Genomic DNA, 21,092 nt, shown 5'->3' with positions numbered 1-21,092 from the left:
AATGCTGAATTGTCGTCTGAGAGCTTATAATTAACGTAGATAGAGCGGTGCCAACATCGTCCAGCCGCCAACAGGGAACATCTATCCAAACCAGCAATTTTTAGCCCGTCAGTCCTTTAATCTTTAAGCTCACTGTGCTTTCATAAAGTAGTACATTAACACCAGAGCAGAGCATGTCTGGGGTTTATGAGTGGGGTGGTGGCACACTAGGGCATAAAGTGTTTCATTACACTCCCCTTTGTTAGTGCTGCCCTATCTCCCAAGCTCCATTGCCGTACGCTATTTGTTCAGATAAAGCCCAATGTTCAGGGTGACTAATCGCAGCACTGTGTTCCAGATGGTTTGATTACAGGATGTGGTTAAAGTGACTCTTCAAATATTCAGCTCAGCAGTAGAGCTCTTTAAAAAAAAAAAAAAAAAAAATACTGCATTTTCTGGTCATGTGATGACACGTTTCTTATCCTCGTGCTCCAGAGATAGTTGGCATAGGGAAATAGGCAAGTCCCTCTGCATTCTGACTGTGGGGGATTTCATTGGCAGCCTTCGTTGTCAGTGAAACATTTGCCCCAAAGAGTTAGAAACCCAACTTTGTCCTTTGAAGAAAGATCTCTCCGAAGGTTAGATGCTATAAAGCCAGGAAAATCGAATAATTGTACTATGCAAAGCTCAACCTTTTTAAGCAAGTCCTAGCCTTGGTTACAGCAAAACCACAACAGTAAGGTGTGGGAGGGGAGGGAGTTGGAGTAGGAAGGAGTGATGATAAATCATACCTTGTACAATGGTCATATTGTATAAAAATGTAGAGTAATAGGATACTCTAAATGTATGAACTTCATCCTGGGTGCATGAAACCAGCATATTGTGGCCTTTTATTGTCACAAATGATTCCACTAGAAAAAATATATAAAAGGAAAGAAATGTGTAAACTTCAAAAAAAAAAGGGGGGGTTGTGGCACAACAGGGTTACATTTTGGTGTTATTAGAGTGAGGTTTCTGTTTTCTGCTTGAGTGCACGCCAAGTCCATCCAGATGTGGTAGTCTGAATAGGAGTCCAAAAAAGAAAGGGAAAAAAAAAAAAAAAAGACCGACATGATTCCAAATTCAGCATTTGCAACGCTTGGCAGAGACTTCTGTCCCAGAGACGAGGCACTTTAAAGACTCTGGAACACTCTTTAAACTGTAATACAAACAGAGTTAGATCCGCTGGGAAATCAGGCAATTGCCCAGTTCTTGAGGAAACATCTTCACGAATAGGAGAAGCAGTAATTCATACACCATATTTATCACATCTTTGGAGTATAGTCTCTCCACAGAGAATTTCTGTCATCTCTGCACTCTGGGAGATTATGCTTATTGAAAAAGAATGGTGAGAAGAAGGCTTCAGATCTAGATTCCCTTCTGTCACCGTGTCAGAGTTCCCAGGGGTCGAGTGCGCTGGCTCTGTGTGCGCGCCAGGCCCTGTGATCACCGGTGGGGCAGGTGTAGGCGCTGCTCCTCTGTCTTCTGGTTGAGGGCGAGGCATCCTCTGTCTCTAAGGACTAGCAGCATGGGAGGGACAGGGTATTAGGTTAAGACCGTCTCCGCAGTGTTCAAACATGGGAGGAATTGATCTGCTGCTTCCCTGATGGAGTGAGTTTGGGATTCCTTTGTTGCCTTTCCCTGGTCATTCAGGGGTCCCAGATGAAGGAGACCCTGCCATCCGCCGGTGGCCTTCAAGGTCACTGCTGTCTCCATGCCAGCCAGCCAGAAAGAGGAAGAAGTGAAAAGGACATGCACCGGGGATAGTGTGGGCCAGGCCTGTAAGTGGCGCACGTCCAGTCTCTCACTTGGCTGTCACAGACCTGAATGAGCCACACACCTGCGCATTGACCTGGGTGGGAGGCTAAGAAGGGTCTAGCTGGGGACTCAGAGGTAAGCCTGGATTCTGGGGAGCATCCGTTGGTCAGAGGGCTGTGAAGGGAAGTGCTGTGGGTGTCTCGGGAGGGGGCGGCTGTGTTTCCGTGGCATGCACTGTCAGCGTGGGAGTGGAGAACATTCAGAGAAGAGGGAACATTGGACTTTGTCCCTCTTTGGTGCTGATTCATTAGGAGCTTTCCTTGGAGATTTGGACTAGAACGTCTTAGAGGGATTAAAACTGTGATATAAATGGTGCTTGCAGAAGAAACTCCATTAGGCTGGAGGGGGGGGGGGAGAAGTGAGCTGGAGGTGAAAAAAGTGAGCTGGAGGTGAAAATGTTGCAGTGGTTGTTGTCCTTGCCTGGATGAACGGCTGTCCACGGGACAGTGGGTAGACTTTCCCTGCTGGTTATCAGAATGTCCCTCTGGGAGCAAGGGAGTCAAAGACAGATTTAAATTGAGAACCAGGAACGACTTTTTAACAAGATGACTGGAGAATAATGGGGCAGTCCTGGGTGCTTGGTGAGCTCTTGTCACTGATGAAGAGGAGGAAGAAGGGACACGTACACACTGGTACTGAGGGCCTTGTGCCCATTGGCTTCATATCCTAGCTCTTGTATAGGTCTGGCCCACTGTCGACCTCTCAGCCTCTAGTACCTTGTGACCTTGAGATTTCTACTTATGTTATCACCTTTCCTTGTGACAGATTCCGTTTCCCAAAATAAGTCCCTGTTTGGCTGCCTCAGCTTAGGCGCCCTTTGTTGCAACCATCCAAGGAGGCCAGAGTTAGGATCACTGTTTTAGGAGCCTAGTAGCCTAAGACAACCCTATGAGCAGGGACTGTAGGCAGGGTAAGTCCTAGGAACATCTTATCCAGGGTCTAGTTTAATGTGATGGGTTAAGGGAACTGTTGTCTAGGTATAGGTCACCCCTAAGCTCTCCTTCCCTTTCTGGGTGACAGGGTGTGCCTGTGTTGGTTTTATGGTAAGTTTGTAAGCTCTTGCAGAACAGAGTTTGGATGGAGGTCTGGCTAGACCGTGGCTGATTCCATAGCACCAAATAAGTACCTAATGTATACCCTGGAGATGTCTGCGGGCTTGATCATCTCTCTGGGAGCACTTCACTGCTAAGTATTGACAAGAGCACATTAGAGTTAGAACCCTGTGACTGGAATTCTTAGGAGACGTCAGGGCTCTTTGGACTTGCAGAGGTCACGGGCTTAGGTTATAGAGGGCGGAGCACGTTCTTCTAAGTGTCCTGTAGATAGTACATACTTTATGGGGCCATAGCTTGGATTCTGTATCAGTATCCAAGACAAAGCATTAAAAAAATATGAAAACCCTGTGCGGTGAGCACACTCAAACTATCCATTGCTGTCTTTAGCTGTATTCATACTTCATTGGCCGTGAGCTTCAGATCTTTCTCAGATATAAAACATTAAGGGGCAGGCATTATTAGAACTTGGACAAAGACCATTGTCCTGGGTAGGAGAGGAGGACAGTAAACCTCAAAGGATACTGGAGAATGTGAAGATGAAAGAGGCTGGTTGTAGTGTGTCCCCAGCACCTGGGTCACAGGCAAGGCATTTGGAAGAGTACATGTGCATTAAAAGAAATATCAGCTCTGTTTGGCCTACATGTATATTTATTTCCAGTGTATGTAAGATAAATGAGAAATACAGCTGTGCCCAGATTTATGAAATTCGAAGTAGAACTTGAAAAAGACTAATTTTCATTTTGGTTATTTCGAAAGAAGAGTCCCACTTTACATGCCCACGGGTTACCAAGTACGCAAGCTGTTGGAGACTTCAGCAAGAAACCGACAAACCATTTGCACGTCTGAGAGCTGAAACACCACCTTCCCACTTGTCCCCTCACAATGGAGGTGGGGGGGGTTGTCTACACGCAGACTTTCTTACAAAGCAACAGGACACTTTGTAGTTTATACGAGAAGCAGTCCTTAAGCCTTCTTTCCAGTTTGGCCATGTCAACATGTGCGTGTGTACCCTCGCACGTGAATGCTAGGCAGAGAGACCTCCTCTGTGGCAGAAAGAAAAACAGACACAGGCACACGTATTTCATTAGCCCCGATTGATGGAGACTCTTCAAAGTCTCCCCGAGAGCAGAGCATCTGTTTTTGAGCGTTTCAGATACCGAGGGCTTCCAGGAAAATCAGGCTGGCGCATGGAGGCCCTATTGAAGCGGAGAATGGGCTTGACCGGGATCCCCCACCCCCAGGGCCGGCCGGTAATAAGGACGGTCCTAGCAGTCTCGCTAGTGCTTCCCCACGAGGTGTGCCGGTGTGGCTTCTAGAAACAGCCTCCTCCGGCCGTGGGAATGGTTTCACGCTGTGCAAGCCGCAGTGTGGGCTCAGCCTCGGCGGCAGCTGGCCACGGTGGCCCCTCGGCTGCCGCTTCGGGGTCCCCACGGTGCCCCCCGGGTCCCGGCTGGGGAACCGCCGACCGGGTCCCGGGGGCCGCGGGCGCGCGTGCTCGCCCCGCGCCCCGAGCGCCACCGCCGCGACCCCTGCCCTCCGCCCAGCGCCTTTATCCCCGGCCGCCGCCTCGCGGCTCCGGGGCGGCCACCCTCGGTCCAGCCAATCAGACGCGCGCGTTCCCAGCAGGCGCCGGCCAATCCGCGGCCCGCGTTTGCTGGAAACGCGAACCCCTTAGGGGAAAAGCAATAACAAAAGCCTTTCACTGCAGACAAATGTTAAGTGTCTGTGCAGACTTTTCCTGTTTTTAATTTTATTACTGCAAGAATGGAGGGTTTGTTGTTTCTTTCATGTTTCCTTTCAAGCAATTTTAATTATACATTTGTGCTACATCAGGGACTCTGGAACGCAGTGATTCAGCCTAGTGCGTCTAAAGCTAAAATGCGGTAACCTTCTGGCAATACAGATATATTCCTGCACTGTAAATATAGCTGACATGCTAAAGAATTTTAAGCAGCTGCAAAGGTCTTTGACACCACACACAGGGCCCCAGAGAGCACATGATGAGAAAACCAGCTCCGTCTTCCCCTTCGCCTCCCCTCCCACCGCCCTCCCTTTTCCTGGAGGGATGTGCTCATAAAGAATCCTTTCCTCCAATTGTTCTGTCTTGTGCAAATTTTGACCAAATGCCTAATTACCATTGATTCTCATCTCAGTATGAATTTTTATATTCAGTGGTTTAAAAAAAAAAAATTTCCCCAGGGAATTAGAATGGAATCAACCGTGATTTGAGGAAATGCTTGCTTTGCTTCATTCCTGTCCCCCTCCCACCTCCCCCCATCGCTACAGTGAGTAAATTCAGCTGTCACCTAATAGCAACAGAGACCATATGGGAAAGCATTTTTTAAATCTCTTTCGGAGACTTTTGAAAGAAATCCTTCCTTCCCCACTACTGAGTTCCAACCATTCAAATATTTTTACCTGCTGTGAAAATGTTCCCAAGGAAATTAGTCTTACCTTGTGAGTTGTCCCGTACTGTAAAGGAGTGCAATACAGGCTTTCTATACAATTCAAAATGGCAGTGAGCGAGGGAGCAAACCAACTAGAAGCAGACCTTGAGGACTGTCCCTTGGTGCTTCCAAGATAGAATGGATTGTAGGTACAGAAAACACAACAAAGCCTCACTTAAGCGTTTCATTTATTTACCCTAGTATTTTAGGTATGTCTCAAGATTAGGCCCTTTTATTGTACGTTTTTAACGAGTGATTAAAAAAATATATACGGCGCTTGTCCTCTAGAGAAATAAAGAGGATGTTCTATTTTGTTTTCCTGTGACATTTGGTATACTAAGTGCACTTAAGTTTAGTAATTCACAGATGCAGTGCTAAATTAAATTGTCTGCCTGCAAAGCAGTTGGGAAAAGCAGAATGGCTTGCAGGAAACAAGTGTGTTGGTTTTGAGATTTTTCTTCTAATCCTCTGTGGCAAATGCTTTCTAAAGTTGATTCTAAAGATAACCCCAAGAGCAAACCTATTGTGCACATTTATTTTCTTAAGAGGGCTATTTTCGGAGTCCTTAATATGAAACAAGACCGAACAGTGAAACAGATACCATACCCTGGCTGATGCTTGTCTCACAGAGCCAGAGAAGGGAGGAGTAGGAAAGAGAGAAATCATAGCAGATTGTCTGCTCTCTGGACTCTGTGGCCCCCCCTGCTCTCCCCCTCAACACCTATTTTTGTGCACCCCTATAATCTTTTTCTAAATACAAAATCACCACGATTCTATACTGTTGAATTGGAAACAAAGCCGATGCCTTTCAGTCACCTTCTGGTTTAAGCACTGGTAACTGGTGCTTAGTTTTTGTTGGCCGCTTGCCAAACGAAAGCAATTATGTGTAATAATAGAAAAATTAAGAGGTGAGTGTTGGTGTTTTACAGCAGGACATGGCAAAAACCATTTCCTTCTGTCAGCAGTATCTTGATTACACTCTCACACACAGTATTACCCTTTTGTACCGCATGGGCATGATCACACACACACACACACACACACACAAACATACGCACGCACGTACACACAAACATGCACACACACACACACAGTTTCCTGTGGGTTTCCACTTGAGGTCACTGAAACCAGAAAGAGGAAGAATGCAAACCACAGCTTTTGAAAGCGGATGAGAATAGAACTTTGCTGGTAAAATCATCTCATCACCACCATCATCATCATCATCTGGAAATAGAGGAATCCATGCTAACCGTGGTCCTCCTTCATTGCCCGTTCCTGCAGGTGTTCTAGTGGTCAATGTCACGTGGAGGAACAAAACTTACGTAGGGACCCTGCTGGACTGCACCAAGCACGACTGGGCCCCTCCCAGGTATGCACGGGGCCTTTTATTTCAGGCTCTGTTTTCTCTCCTCCTTCCTCTTCCCCTCACCTTCCCCCACCCTCTCTTTGCAAAGAAACCCGAGAGATAGATTAATAATGCATACAAGTCTGCCCGTAATTGAAACCAGGCAAAAGAGAAGGGAGCAGTTCAGGATTGCACACGGTGAAATGCAGATGCGGGATTTCTTTTCAGTCACGGAGAACTCTCCTCCCTGCCCCCCTGCTCCCTCTCTCCTTTGTTTCCTTCTCTACTTAAAATGGGAATTGGAACTGGATTTGAAGCTAGATATCCCAGTCGTTTTTCTTTGGTGTTCTAAAGAACATACATCCTCCCTAGCTGGTTCTTTTGCAGGGAGTGAAATTCTCAGCGGAAGGCTAGGGTGTGTTTTGCTTCTCTGGGCCCAGCCCTCGGGCTGGGGGGCTGTTGGCTGCTCTTGCCTGCATTGTGTGCCTCGTGTTTTCACCTGGCTCTTCTGGGAGTGCTCATTTTGACCTCTGTTGCTTGCTTCCCTAGGTTCTGTGAGTCCCCGACCAGCGACCTGGAGATGAGAGGGGGCCGGGGCCGAGGGAAGAGAGCCAGGTCTGCCGCAGCGGCTCCGGGCTCGGAGGCCAGCTTCACGGAGTCCAGAGGGTTGCAGAACAAGAACAGAGGGGGCGCCAATGGGAAGGGGAGACGAGGCAGCCTCAATGCCAGCGGGCGAAGGACACCCCCAAATTGCGCCGCGGAGGACATCAAAGCCAGCCCCTCCTCCACCAACAAAAGGAAAAACAAGCCCCCAATGGAGCTGGACCTGAATTCCAGCTCTGAGGACAACAAGCCCGGGAAGCGTGTCCGCACGAATTCCAGAAGCACTCCAACCACTCCTCAAGGGAAACCAGAGACTACTTTTTTGGACCAAGGCTGCTCGTCTCCGGTGTTAATCGACTGCCCCCACCCTAACTGCAACAAAAAGTACAAGCACATTAACGGCCTGAGGTACCACCAGGCTCACGCACACTTAGACCCGGAGAACAAGCTGGAGTTCGAGCCCGACAGCGAGGACAAGATCTCGGACTGCGAGGAGGCCTTGAGTCACGTGGCGCTCGAGTGCAGTGAGCCCAGCGCGAGCCTCTCGGCTTACGAGCAGGTGAAGGCACCCGCCTCACCGGGCTCCGGGCACCCCCCTGGCACCCCCAAGGGAAAGAGAGAGCTGATGAGCAACGGTCCGGGTTCTGTCATTGGCTCTAAAGCGGGCAAGAACTCTGGCAAAAAGAAGGGCCTTCACAGTGAGCTGAACAACCTCCCGGTGATCTCCAACATGACGGCCGCCCTGGACAGTTGCTCGGCGGCAGATGGCAGCTTGGCCGCGGAGATGCCCAAACTGGAAGCGGAAGGCTTGATCGATAAGAAGACTGCGGGAGACAAGGAAAAGGGCAAGAAAGCCAACAACTGCAAAATGGACAAAAATCTCTCCAAACTTAAAACTGCCCGGCCCATCGCCCCTGCCCCTGCGCCCGCGCCCGCGCCCCCACAGCTCATCGCCATACCCACTGCAGCCTTTACGAGCACCACCACGGGGACCATCCCCGGACTGCCCTCCCTCACCACGACTGTCGTGCAGGCCACACCAAAGAGCCCTCCGTTGAAACCCATTCAGCCAAAGCCCACGATTATGGGGGAGCCCATCACCGTGAACCCAGCTCTCGTGTCCCTCAAAGACAAAAAGAAGAAGGAGAAGCGGAAGCTTAAGGACAAAGAAGGGAAGGAGTCGGGGAGCCCCAAGCTGGATGCCAAGCTGGGCAAACTCGAGGACGCCAAAGGGGCGGGGAAAGATTTATCTGGGCATTTTTTAAAGGACCACCTCAGCAAGAGTGAAGGGCTGGCCAACGGACTGTCGGAGTCTCAGGAGAGCCGGATGGCCAGCATCAAAGCAGAGGCGGATAAGGTTTACACTTTCACGGACAACGCCCCCAGCCCGTCCATAGGCAGTGCCTCGAGGATGGAATGCAGCACTTTGGTGAACGGCCAGGCTCCCATGGCCCCACTGCACGTGCTCACCCAAAACGGCGCAGAGACGTCGGCGGCCAAGACCAGCAGCCCTGCCTATTCGGACATTTCTGATGCTGCGGACGACGGTGGTTCCGACAGCCGGTCGGAGGGCATGCGGTCCAAGGCCAGTTCCCCATCAGACATCATTTCCAGTAAGGAGGGTGTGGTCAAAGGGCATCCTTCGGCTACAGCACAATCATCTCAGATGAAAGAGTCCCATTCTCCCTACTACCATGGCTATGACCCTTACTATTCTCCAAGTTACATGCACCCCGGGCAGGTTGGAGCCCCAGCCGTTGGGAACGGCGGGAGCGCGCAGGCCATGAAGATCAAGAAGGAGTCCGAGGAGGACGCAGAAAAGAAAGACAAGGCAGAGCAGCTTGACGCCAAGAAGATGGACCATACCTCAGCACCCTTACAGCCCCAGCACCAGTCGGTGATCACACAGAGACACCCAGCCCTAGCGCAGTCCCTTTACTATGGCCAGTATGCCTATGGGCTCTATATGGACCAGAAGTCCCTGATGGCCACCAGCCCTGCCTACAGGCAGCAGTACGAGAAGTACTATGAGGATCAGAGGCTGGCAGAGCAGAAAATGGCCCAAGCTGGCCGAGGAGATTGCGACAGGAAAAATGAGCTCCCCTTGAAAGAGCTGGGCAAGGAGGACAGTAAACAGAAAATCCTGCCGTCTGCCACAATCTCAAAAGCTCCCTCTACCCCGGAGCCTAACAAAACCCATTCTAAACTAGGGCCGCCAGTGCCTAATAAAACTGAGGAGACAGGTAAATCACAGCTTCTCCCCGGTCACCAGCAGCACCTTCAGGCCGACAGCTTCAAAGCTAAGCAGATGGAAAACCACCAGCTTATTAAGGAGGCTGTAGAAATGAAATCTGTCATGGACTCTATGAAGCAGACAGGTGTAGACCCAACCTCGAGATTTAAACAAGTAAGATTGTGGAGCGTGGCCCCCACAGGGAGAGAGCGAGTCTGAGACTTGGACGTGTCTGGGCTTGATCTGGTTAGACGTCTTCAAAGGAAATAAGCCAAGGGTTCATTAGGGTTGGTCCCTCTCCTCCTGAAAAATACTTGAAAAGGTTCTCTCGGGAGTTACTGCCTACCTTGCAAGCGTTGCGTTGCCCACAATTGCCTTGTGTTGTGTAGTGAAAGGAACTTCAGACCAGCGCTTTGCAGACTGGTGTTCCTTGCTGTTCACTCACTGTGCAAGGTCCCCTGATTTCTTACTGAGTCCAGAGTGAGGGAGTACTACCACATGGCCGCTGAGATCCTGAGTCTGGTCTCTACAGTGTTCTCTGTCATATTTCCAAATTTCTCCTGGCACCTTCAAGGAATATTAAGCCTGGGCCCCTTCAATCCACATTTCCCACTCGTCTCTTTCATAACACTTGGGGCCCAGATGTCTTTCACATGGTGTCCGAGATGCCTGTCCCAAAGCGGGGCTCAGGGCTCAATGTCCATAGCCTGTGAGATGAAGGGATGGGGAGTATCTGGGTGTGTGGGCCTCCCGCAGTTCTCCTGGGAACCCCTAGTCAGCCAGTCTGAGGTTCCACAGGTAGGCACCTGAAAACCAGCCACCACGAAATCACACACATGCCGACACTTTCTGTCATGGCATGCGCATCCTCACTGTGGACCTCTGAGAGTTAACTCTGGGGTTTCCCAGTGTCCTGTCCCCCTCTCCACTCCCACACTTCTTGTCCCTGGGGAATCAGACCAACAGAACCCTGTCTTCATGCTCGCTCACTCACTCTAGAAGTTGAGACTGAGGCCCAAGGCCGATTGTTCTTTGGGGACCTAAATTCCCAGTGGGTTTTTGTCCTGAATGGGATGGAAGTCACAGAGGCCTTTTGCAGTCCTCCCTTCCCCACTTCTGGAGGCCTGAACCAGGTTCTGGCTTCACAAGGCTACATTAGAGCCATACGGTTTTGAAGGGGTTTAGAGGTGCCTTTGTTTTCTAATAGAAAAACTGTAATGCATACTATTAATTTGAAGTTTTGTGTTTTGAGTAAGATATCTGCACAGGAGATGGGAGCCTGTATACTAAGCCTCAGCTGCTATAGGTGAAGAAAATATGTTAGGAAACCAAGAGTTTCCCCCACTAAATGATGTTAATTGATGTGAAGATGACTTAAATTTACTACGAACTAGCCCGAGTTGGGAGTTTTTTTTTAATTTTTTTTGCCTGCATGAGATAGTAAAGGGAAAATGAGTTTTCGATTAAATGATGTCTGAGCGTGCTGTTTTAAATGTCGAAGGATCCCACAAAGGGCCCAGCTCTGGATTCCCGCAGACCTAAGTTTGTGGTCCAGCTCCACCCTGGGCAGCAGTGTGACCCCAGTGTTCCTGGAGCTTGAAAATCTCTGAATTTGTCTTGTGTGAAAGAGATGAATAATGATGCCTATCTTAGACGTCATGACTTCGTCAGAGAGGGAGGCTTGAAGCTCTTGTGCAGGGCAAGGGCAGACACGTGTTCACTTAGTATTAGAAGTAAGAGTAATAATGCTATCATGGTGATTAATGGGTTTTGCTTCCAAAATTGAGATTAAAAAATTTTTTTTCCCTCTTCTTTTTCTTTTCTTTTTTTTTTTTTTCTTTTAAATCAGGATCCAGATTCAAGGACATGGCATCATTACGTATACCAGCCCAAATACCTGGATCAGCAAAAGTCAGAAGAGCTTGATAGGGACAAGAAATTGAAAGAGGATAGCCCCAGGAAGACCCCCACCAAGGACGGGGGTGTGCCCAGCCTTCCCGTATCACTAACGAGCATTAAAGAGGAGCCCAAAGAGGCCAAGCGTCCTGATTCTCAGTCCCTGGAGGAGAGCAAGCTGAAAAGCGATGATGGAAAAACGCCTGTGAACTGGAAGGACTCTCGGGGAGCGCGAGTGGCGGTGTCCTCGCCCATAAGTCAGCATCAGTCGTACATACAGTACTTGCATGCTTATCCTTACCCACAGATGTATGACCCCAGCCACCCTGCATACCGGGCTGTCTCTCCCGTCCTAATGCACAGTTACCCTGGTACGTGTCGTGGGTTCTCACTCTCTTGGAGGGAACAGGCTACGTGCAAATTTTAGCGGTTTAAAAAACTCAGGATAAATGAGACGCTTTGCCAGTAACCTTTGTTTTGCTGACTTTTAGGCTGCGTCAAGTCCCCAAGGTGAAACTTAATATGAGGGTTTGGGGGGGGCGGGGGTTGGTTTTTTTGGTTGGTTTGCTTGTTTGTTTTTAAGATCAAATATCAGGCGTCCTGAGCGCTCGTTTGCATTGACTCTGATGGTCTGCTCGAGCTGTTAGACCGACACATACTTTATTGCCTGTGGAAATATTCTAAGCACTTACTGTCATAATCATGATAGTTACTGTTCCTTTCACTTAAGCGGACACATAAATGTATGAAACGGCTATAAGCTCCATTCTGCTTATAACCTCCGTTCATCAGGATGAATTAACTGGGAGAAGAAAATCGGAGGGCTTTCGCACGGTTTAACGATGATGTAGCCCGTGCTTAATGTCAACCCCTATTTTAAGCTCTCTGACTCTTATCCCAAATTCATGTAACCCAGATGACGTTTTTTCCTTCCTTTTTTTTTTTTTTTTTTTTAAGATGGAGCCTGTAACTTGATGTGGCATTTGTTGTGTATCTGCAGGGGCCTATCTCTCTCCGGGATTTCATTATCCCGTTTATGGGAAGATGTCAGGGAGAGAAGAGGCAGAGAAAGTCAGTAGCAGCCCTAGCATCAACACGAAAACATCGACGGAATCGAAAGCCCTGGACTTGCTCCAGCAGCACGCCAACCAGTACCGCAGCAAGTCTCCCGCTGTAAGCCGTCTTTTGTTGTCACTTTAAAAGTACTGTGCTTTTGGGGTGGAAGAAGGGGACAAGCTAGGAAACGGTCTTGAAATATAAATGGCTTTCGAGCCCAGCCATGATTTCAAGATGCTGTTTTATCTTCACACATAAAGCATTGAATGTTCAAACGTCAGCTGCTTTCGCACAGGGGGGAAAAGTGGCCAGAGTGAGCGTGTGTGGTGCTGGTGGGCTTTTCTGTGGCAGAATGCACTACTTCAACTACCAGGAGGGTGCCTGTGAGGGGAAGGTGGACGTTCGTAGGAGCCAACTTTGGGGGCAAAGTATTTTGGATGCCTGATCCGATGCTGGTGGCTGCATGTGCTGTGTTTTGGCTTGGACCCCTGGTCCTGTCCCTGTAACATCCCAAAGCCTTGAGAGTAGGTGTCTTTGTGAAAGATGGCTCCCCCCTTGCTACCCCCTCTCCACACCCCAAGAAAAAGGGCATCTGTTCGTTCTAGAGGCTGTCGTGAAGAGAGACAAAGACCATGGCAGTTCTTGCCTAGAAAAGAGAAGTTGGGGATAAAATGTAGGATCTATGATGTGGATGTGTCCACCAGAGACTCTGGAAGTGAGAAAAGATGATTTCTGAGTCTCTTTCTGTGGGTCCTCCTTCTACTGCAAAGATTTTTTTTTTTCCCAGTGAGAACAAAGAACTTTATGTGGGCTCAGTTCTGGCAAGTGGAAATGTGTAGGAGAGAGTCCTTCATCATGATTTGGGAGAACTGAGAGCTTCTCTCCGCGCCTTCAGAAATGGGTGGATTCTGGAATGCTTCCAGAGGCATAGGGCAACGATTGCCTGTGCTCAATACTGACATACAGTGTTGAGATGCGTATTTTCAATGGACTAAACTAGAGATGGGCATGTTTAAAGTTTAAAGTTACCAGATATATTCTCCCTACCCAGTGTAAACAAAATACAAGGATAATTAGAAAACTTGACGTAAATCTCCACAACTACTTCTTTCGCCCCTTGATCAAAGTACAAAAGTTGTTTCTGGGAAGAAATTGGGTAGATTGTAATCTTGAGGTTATGAGCAGGCATAAAAAAAATCCTCTTACTTCCAGCATTTAGGAAAACCTTGATCCCTTTGGTTTACTCTTAGGTGGGAGCATTTCTTTAAAAGTGTTGGCCTAATGCCCGCTGAAACTCATGCACACCCTTTGAAATTGTCTTCCCTTTGAAATTGTCTTCCCGTTGATCAGGAATGTTAAGTATGTCTGCATTTGTTTTTAATCATTGACAAATACTGCTCAAGGGACAGAGGTGGTTTTAGCACTCCTTTTCAGAATCTTAAGAGGAGCCCATCTCTCTTTTCTGTTGCAGCCCGTGGAAAAGGCGACCGCAGAGCGGGAGCGGGAGGCAGAGAGGGAGAGGGACCGCCACTCCCCCTTCGGCCAGCGGCACTTGCACACGCACCACCACACCCACGTTGGCATGGGTTACCCACTAATCCCCGGTCAATATGACCCTTTCCAAGGTCAGCAGCTCCGTCGTTAAGCGCGTGGGTTATTCTGCTCGGGAAAACTGTTGCCCAAAGTATCTGTCATATCACAAAGTAAATATATTGAGCTTTGGGTTCACATTAACTCCAGGGAGTAAGTAAGTTTCTTAATTCTTATTTCCTAGTGACACAGCAGAGGTGATTGGCCCCATCTTTTGTGTTCTGCTGAGATAGGAGATGGCTCCCACTTAATAATTGTTGCTGGTTGATGGTATCAGAGGCTTGCTGTTATCTGATGGACCGAGGGTGGCGGCCACGGTCTGGGGCACCTGAATATAACAATCAGAAGATCTGATAGCTCCTTGAGGGAAATTGCTGGGGAGAAAAGGAAGGGATGGCGAGAGGCTTTGGTGACATTGCAGTGATTTCTTCAGATCTTTCCCTTAGCTTTCCTGCCTCACCGAAGTAATAGGAGCAACACGATCCAGTTTAACACTTTCTTTCTTTCTTTTTTTTTTTAAATTTTATTTATTTATTTTGACGGCGTTCACAAGTAGGTGGGGGTGGGGGGAAGCAGGCTCCCCACTGAGCAGAGAGCCCGATGTGGGACTCGATCCTAGGACCCTGAGATCATGACCTGAGCCGAAGGCAGAGGCTTAACCCACTGAGCCACCCAGGCACCCCCAGTTGACCACTTTCAATCACCTCTAATGCAGGGACTGTTTGTAGCCATTTATGGCTGTGACTTTCAAGATGGAGAAACATTTTGAAGAAGCCATAGCATCGACGAGAGAGAGACTTTGATTTGCGGTGTTATTAGCTGAGCTTGTGCCGTTTGTCTCAGCTCTGTGACCTCCCGGGGGGCAGGGGTGCCAGGCCCCATTGCTGCCCACAGATCCACTGGCCAGGTTCTTGCTGTCTCAGCTCAGATGGCCAAGATGAAATGTCGCAGCCTCCATGGCTTTCAACAGCAGGCATAACTTCCCATAGTTCTGGAGGCGGGGGGTCTGAGATCAGGGTTCGAGCACGGTTGCTCGGTGGTGAGTGCTCTGTGTCTGGCTTGAAGCAAGCTGCCATCTTGCTGTGTACCTGTATGACCTCTTCTCAGTGACAGAGACAGTGCATGCTGAGAGCTCTGAGTTCTTGTCTATAAGGACACGGATCTTGATGGATTACAGTGCCATCCTTATGACCTCATTTAACCTTAATTGTTTAGGTCCTATCCTAAGATAGTTACTCTGGGGGTGAGGGCGCCCACCTAGGAATTTGAGTGTGGGGAGACACTTTTAGCCCCTAACATGTACCACATCACCCCTTCTTTGACTGTGTGAACACAAGAGAACATGTGTGATGTTATCTCCCGAAGTGGGAAGTGCTCTGCAGGCGCCAAGACTCGTTTCTGTTTGTTTATTCATCTCATGTTGCTTGCTGTCAGCTAGTGGTGTTAAGAAAAAACAGAAGGGGGGCGCCTGGGTGGCTCAGTGGGTTAAGCCTTTGCCTTCAGCCCAGGTCATGATCTCAGGGTCCTGGGATCGAGCCCCACATCGGGCTCTCTGCTCAGTAGGGAGCCTGCTCTGTCCTCTCTCTGCCTGCTTCTCTGCCTACTTGTGCTCTCCATCTGTCAAATAAGTAAATAAAATTTAAAAAAAAAGAAAAAAAAAAAAAGAAAGAAAGGACACAGAGGGAGAGTACTCTTCCCCAGGTTGGCACTTCTGTTTTCTTATTTTTCTGGGGTTTGTTTTTTTGTTTTTTGTTTTTGCTGTAGAATGAAAAATCGCTTCCCGCTAGGCAACTTTATGCCACCTGGGGCTATGCCGCTCTCGCCACCCCTGTCTCTCTTCTTGCGGAGTAGAAGTGCAGGCTGTTTCTAAGTTTGATTCGCTGATTCCGTGTGAATTCCTGACTAATTCCTGGCGGGGTGCCTTATGTTCCTTTGCTGGGGAAATGTTCAAGTGTGGCCCAAGTTACTATGAAAGTATCATGTTCGAAGCACTTCGCGTGTTGCTGCTGTTGTTCACCGTGACTTTTGCTTCGTGTTGTGACCCGCTGCCTATTAATTCTGCTGAGCGTCCCCCCGTTCAGGAATGCGCACAAACCACCTAGCTCCGTGCAGAGTCCGGGAGATGGAATGTCTTGGAATAGCTATTAAAAAACTGGACTCTTGGATAAATGGTAGACTTGGTTAGACCACGCGGCTTGGGCTCGTCCTTGCTGCGTGAAACGTGTCGTGTATGTTTAGGAAAGGTCCGATGGCTGTAGTATTTCACCTGGGCACCTGTACCTGCTCTTACCTTTCCGAATGTCACAGAAAACCTGCATTTTTTCCCCATCAGGCTTGACCTCCGCTGCTCTCGTTGCCTCTCAGCAGGTGGCCGCCCAGGCATCTGCATCAGGAATGTTTCCTGCACAAAGAAGGTAAATATCTGGTGCATTTCAAATCCACCTTCTAGTAGAGACAGCATAATGGGGGTGGGGGGGTGGATATAGTACAGGCTTTTTAGATCCAAAACTTGGCTCCTCGGTGTTTTATATTATTGTAATGTGTTTTTACATCCCTGTTGCTTCCCCTGTGAGCTTACCTTCCAGGACACTCCTTTCTTTAGCTGTAACATGGGTTAGCAATCGACAGATGGATTTTTTTTTTAACAGTTGAGAGTCTCTCACACAGCTTTGTTAGAATAATTGGCCATGACTCCCTTTGTTTTAGCCTGTGTAAAAAACAAAGTCATGAAGGGAGATACTTACTTTCATAATGCTAAAGGTCATGTTTGTTCTTCGGTACTTTGAATTACCCCTCCCATTGTTTGAGAAAGGAAAATAATTTCTTCTTCCGTGGTGTGTATCCTTACCCTCCTGTTCATTCCCTCTCTGTAGAAGGGAATCCTGTGAACAGAGTAGAATTGAGATAAATAAGTCTGTCAGTCGTGGGGTTGTTGTATTTTCGGTGTCACCTGTCGCAAGAACCTCGTGCTAAGGTCTTCTTTTCTCTTGCAGAGAATAACAAGATTGGAAACGTACGTTGTCATGTGACTGGATCACATGGGAGAGCGTTTTATACAAACATCAGTTCCATGGTGTTAATTTGAAATGCCTTTAATGGCAGGCAAAAACCAGTCATTTCATTTTTGTAAATTACAGATTTTATCACAGAGTAACAAATGTTGCTGTAATTAAACTTCTGTTTTATATATATATACGTATACATATATGTATATATACATATATATATATATATATATTCTTTACTTTTTTGTATCAGTAACCAGGCTCGCACACACAGGGTCTGCTGCCAAGTCGCAAACCACTCAGTAAAAAGAAATAAAAAAAGTGTATCTGTCATGTTGAAAAGTGTTGGCCGCAGAAGGCTGCTTACTTTCTTTTCCTTTCCACTTGTAAATAAAGGACGTTCCGTATCCGTGTGCCCGAACCTTGCATATCCTTCCTCGATACCCCGTGAGACCCTCAGAAAGGCTGGCTGTGATGGTGACGCTTGGGTACAATTTAGATGTCTATTCGGTGGCTCCCGTTAAAGACACATCAGTGTGAAATGCTCCTGTAGTCACTGTTTGTACTTGTGTGTTGTGGGGAAAAAAAAAAAAAAAAGACTTATGGAAAGGCATGGGGTTGCCAGTACCACAAAAACTGTGTTGTATATAATGTAAAGATTAAAATGGGGAAATAATGAGCATCTGTGAATAATGAGATGTCATTTTTTTGATAATCTTGAATGGCAAATAACCCAATAGCCTGCGTACCAGAGACATCTGTGATTGTTCTATTACTTGAATAGTCTTGCAGTCCCCCTTTTTTTTTTTTTTTTAATGTTTACAATTATCCAGTTTTAGAAGAGAGAGACTTTAACGCCATTGCCTGGTTACTTGTTTTATGCTGTAATCTAGTTTATTTTATGTAAAATGTATATTGAATGCTTTCTTTTTTATACCTGCCTTAAATAATTTGGCAATCAGAATTAAAAAGTTTTTTTTTTTTTTTATAACGGCCTCTTGTCTGTCTCGTGTTATTTCTCGATGGCTGGGAGTGATTCTCGTTTCCAAAGAAAGGTTGCTTAATATTACGAACGTTCACTTTGAAAGAGAAAGTACACGCATACTGAGTTTTCTCGTGTGAGACGCCGGTGTAACACCCAGTGGTGTATTTAATTCCGTGGACGTGTGCAAATTTACTCGGAGCATCGCATCAGTACAAATTGGTACATATGAGTTTCTCTGATAGGGAATGATGCTGTAAAGGTATCCGTCTCGGGACATGTGGGCAGTAGGAAAGTCAACCATTTATTTGACTTGTCATTGAGTTGTTTTGCTAGTGTATTATCCATCCCACATAGAGAATTAACTGCCTCTGTCTTTGCCTCCCTTCCATCCTCCCTCCCTTCCAACAAACACTTACTGAGCATCTGCTTTATCCTAGGCACTGTACAGGGACTGGGATATAGCCGTGAACATAGTAGATTAAAATTCCTATCTTCCTAGCAACTGCATTTTCTAGTAGGTGTGATAAGCTCCTGTATCTGCTAATGGCAGTTGCCCTCCTCCGTGTTTGTCTACAAAGTTCTTGTTGTTGTCAGACATTGTCTTGGTATAATGTGGTTAGCTCTCCTCCTGGGGTGGGGAGGGCTTTGCCTTGCAAACCGATGAGATTCCTACACTCCAAGTGTTTCTTCTGCTTCCGGAAAAGCCTTGCAGGTTTGTCTGCGTTCCTGATAGATTTCTCTAGAAGGTTATTTTTCTCCATATTTTCGCTTCGATTGTCTTTTGAATTTCATCCATGTGAGTGTTTCTAAAGACCTTGGTGGTGGTGGTTTTTCCCCACGTGTGAACATTTCACATTTCTCACCATCGTCGTAAAGTTACCGCATGTTTTCAGTTCAATGTGTCCTTGCCGAGTTGATGTACCTTTGCTGAAGCCATTTCAGCAAGTATATTTTCTCTGTTCCAAATATGGTCTCAGGTGTGTCTGTTGATTGCCTCCCTGTTGCTGTAGCTCTAGAACAGACCAAACAATTCAGTTGTTCCAGACGCCGGAGCAGGGCTAAGGTGGTCTGCTCCCGTCTTCCGCTGAATCGCTGTGTTCCCGTGGTGGCAAGCCGAAGCTATGGATTCCGGGGTGATTTTTCTGCTTTTAGCAAGAAGCATTTTGTTAAAATTCTGTGAAAGCCAGTCTCGCCTTTCCACTGCAGAATGACTGGGTGAGTCCTTATGCCACACCAGCCTTTTGATCACTACTAGTTAGGGGCCTGACTGGTTAGTCTAAACAGATGGACCCAGCCGTGCTTCGCTCTGCTGCTGTAATAAACAGGAGTGCCGGGAAATGCAGAGAAATATATGACCAGACCCACAGTGCGACATGAATGGTCTCTCCTCGCCCCCCAGGCTTTTACGGGAACGTTATTCATGACTGGTTTACATTAATCACTAAATGAAGTTTTGTTTCTTCGCCTGAACTGTTAGAGTGTTGTCTTTGCTTATGACAACATGAAATTGCCAAAGGGCAGGGCTTGTTTATATTATGTGTGCGGGTTCTCTGGCTGAGTACATAGTCAGGACCGAATGGTAAATTAAAGATTCCCAAAAGACAAGCCTACTTGGCTCCATTATATTACTATGATGAATCTGCCATTAATACGGTTCTAATTGTTTTACTTTTATAGACATAAAATCAGTCCCCTTAGTGACTAATAATAGGGTTTATTGATTTTCCTAAACATTATTCATTCCAGGCCGGCTCCTATCAGCTTGTCCTGAACATATGCAAAGAGCCCGCAGTGCTGACACAGTGCAAATTAACTTCACGGAGAGATGGGAGCCAAGACTTGTTTACAGCTGTGGTCCCATCGAAGGCAGAATATTAAAAACAAGGTAATAGGCCCCACGTAGAACCGTGGGTTCCTGGACATGGAGCGCAGCTGGCTTCTTCTTGGGAACTTGCCACTGGTGTTCATCGCCGGCCGTGAACGTGAACGCTCACAGAGTTAAAAGCTGGCCTTATCTGTTCCCACTGGCGCTGACCCTGATTTACTGGGGTTTCAGCCCGAGGGTCTGAGAGCCCCCAGAATGAATAGTTCTGATTGATACGGGATAAAACAGCAGTTTAAGTGATAATTACTGGTCATTTCATTCCCTCCCTGACTCTGAAAAGGAGACGAGACAGGCAAAGCCATTTATTATTGTTTTTGTCACCAAACACAGTCATCCATTCCTTGCTTCCTACAGAAGCATGAGTCACGAGTGTTGTTTACTTGGAGGAGCGAAGCCCACGATGGGCAGGGCCTCTGGTGCAGAATCTGGGTTTTTTTCTTAACAAAAGCACTCTTTAATGCGGGGCTTTCCAGCCTCGACACCTGATACTTGTAAAACCCAGTTATGGATCCCGTTGCCGGGTGGAGGACACTGAGGCCCAGAGCTGAAGTGACTTGAGGTCACATGGCTATCAGTCCCAGGGCAAGCTTTATGACCCCCACGCTCTTCCGCTTCAGAGAAGGGATCCCAAACTCAGGAAGTAACCAGACCGAGCCCATTTTCTTTGCTAAAGTCTGTTCCTTTCAGAGGAGCAAATGAGAGAACCCCAGCCCGCGTCTCTAGTCTTCTGTGAGACAAAACCCTGGTACAGGTTTTCCCGGAGCTGGGTAGCCACCCAGGCCTGGGATCCTGAGAGCCTGGAGCTCATTGCCGGAAGTTTTCCTTTTTTCCTGGTGGTCAAGGTGGTCCTTGCCGCCTTTAGTCATCTGCCACATGCAGCTGGGAACTAGAAACCCAGAACACGAGTTAGGTTTGGTGGGAAGGATGCTCGTGTGTCAGAGGCTGGTGGGGAAAACTGGATTCTGGTAAGTTAAAAACAAAGTGAAGCAAGCTCTGGGCACCTGGCTGGCTCAGCGGGTGGGGCGTGTAGCCCTTGATCTCAGGGGTTAGGAGTTCAAGCCTCACATTACTACTAAGGGGGAAAAATAAAGAAGACTGTCAAAGGAAGACGTTCAAACCACAACTCTCAATTCATCTCCTGTAACCAGATCCTTTT

The 21,092-nt window shown here is 47.6% G+C and overlaps 1 protein-coding gene across 4 annotated transcripts in view; it reads left to right on the top strand.

Annotated features, from left to right (window-relative positions):
* Nucleotides 1–18,053, top strand: part of ZNF608 (zinc finger protein 608) — a 115,965-nt gene extending 97,912 nt beyond the window's left edge. For 3 of the 4 annotated variants that reach the window (XM_004761342.3, XM_013060835.2, XM_013060834.2), the window contains 7 exons: nt 6,620–6,707; nt 7,233–9,693; nt 11,369–11,786; nt 12,416–12,588; nt 13,943–14,096; nt 16,394–16,475; nt 17,055–18,053. In XM_004761342.3, coding sequence (XP_004761399.1) covers nt 6,620–6,707; nt 7,233–9,693; nt 11,369–11,786; nt 12,416–12,588; nt 13,943–14,096; nt 16,394–16,475; nt 17,055–17,061 — 3,383 coding nt within the window. In that variant the 3' untranslated portion in view covers nt 17,062–18,053. Of the gene's footprint in view, nt 1–6,619; nt 6,708–7,232; nt 9,694–11,368; nt 11,787–12,415; nt 12,589–13,942; nt 14,097–16,393; nt 16,480–17,054 lie in introns of those variants that run through there. The other variant, XM_004761341.3, reaches the window with a different exon arrangement.
* The last annotated feature ends 3,039 nt before the right edge of the window (nt 18,054–21,092 follow it).

This window comes from Mustela putorius, unplaced genomic scaffold (assembly GCF_011764305.1).
Source record: "Mustela putorius furo isolate JIRA1106 unplaced genomic scaffold, ASM1176430v1.1 tig00001059_pilon_pilon_pilon, whole genome shotgun sequence".
NCBI classification, from domain to species: Eukaryota; Metazoa; Chordata; class Mammalia; order Carnivora; family Mustelidae; genus Mustela; species Mustela putorius.
The sequence above is the reverse complement of the archived record's forward strand: the minus strand, read 5'-3'. Positions and strand labels throughout refer to the sequence as shown.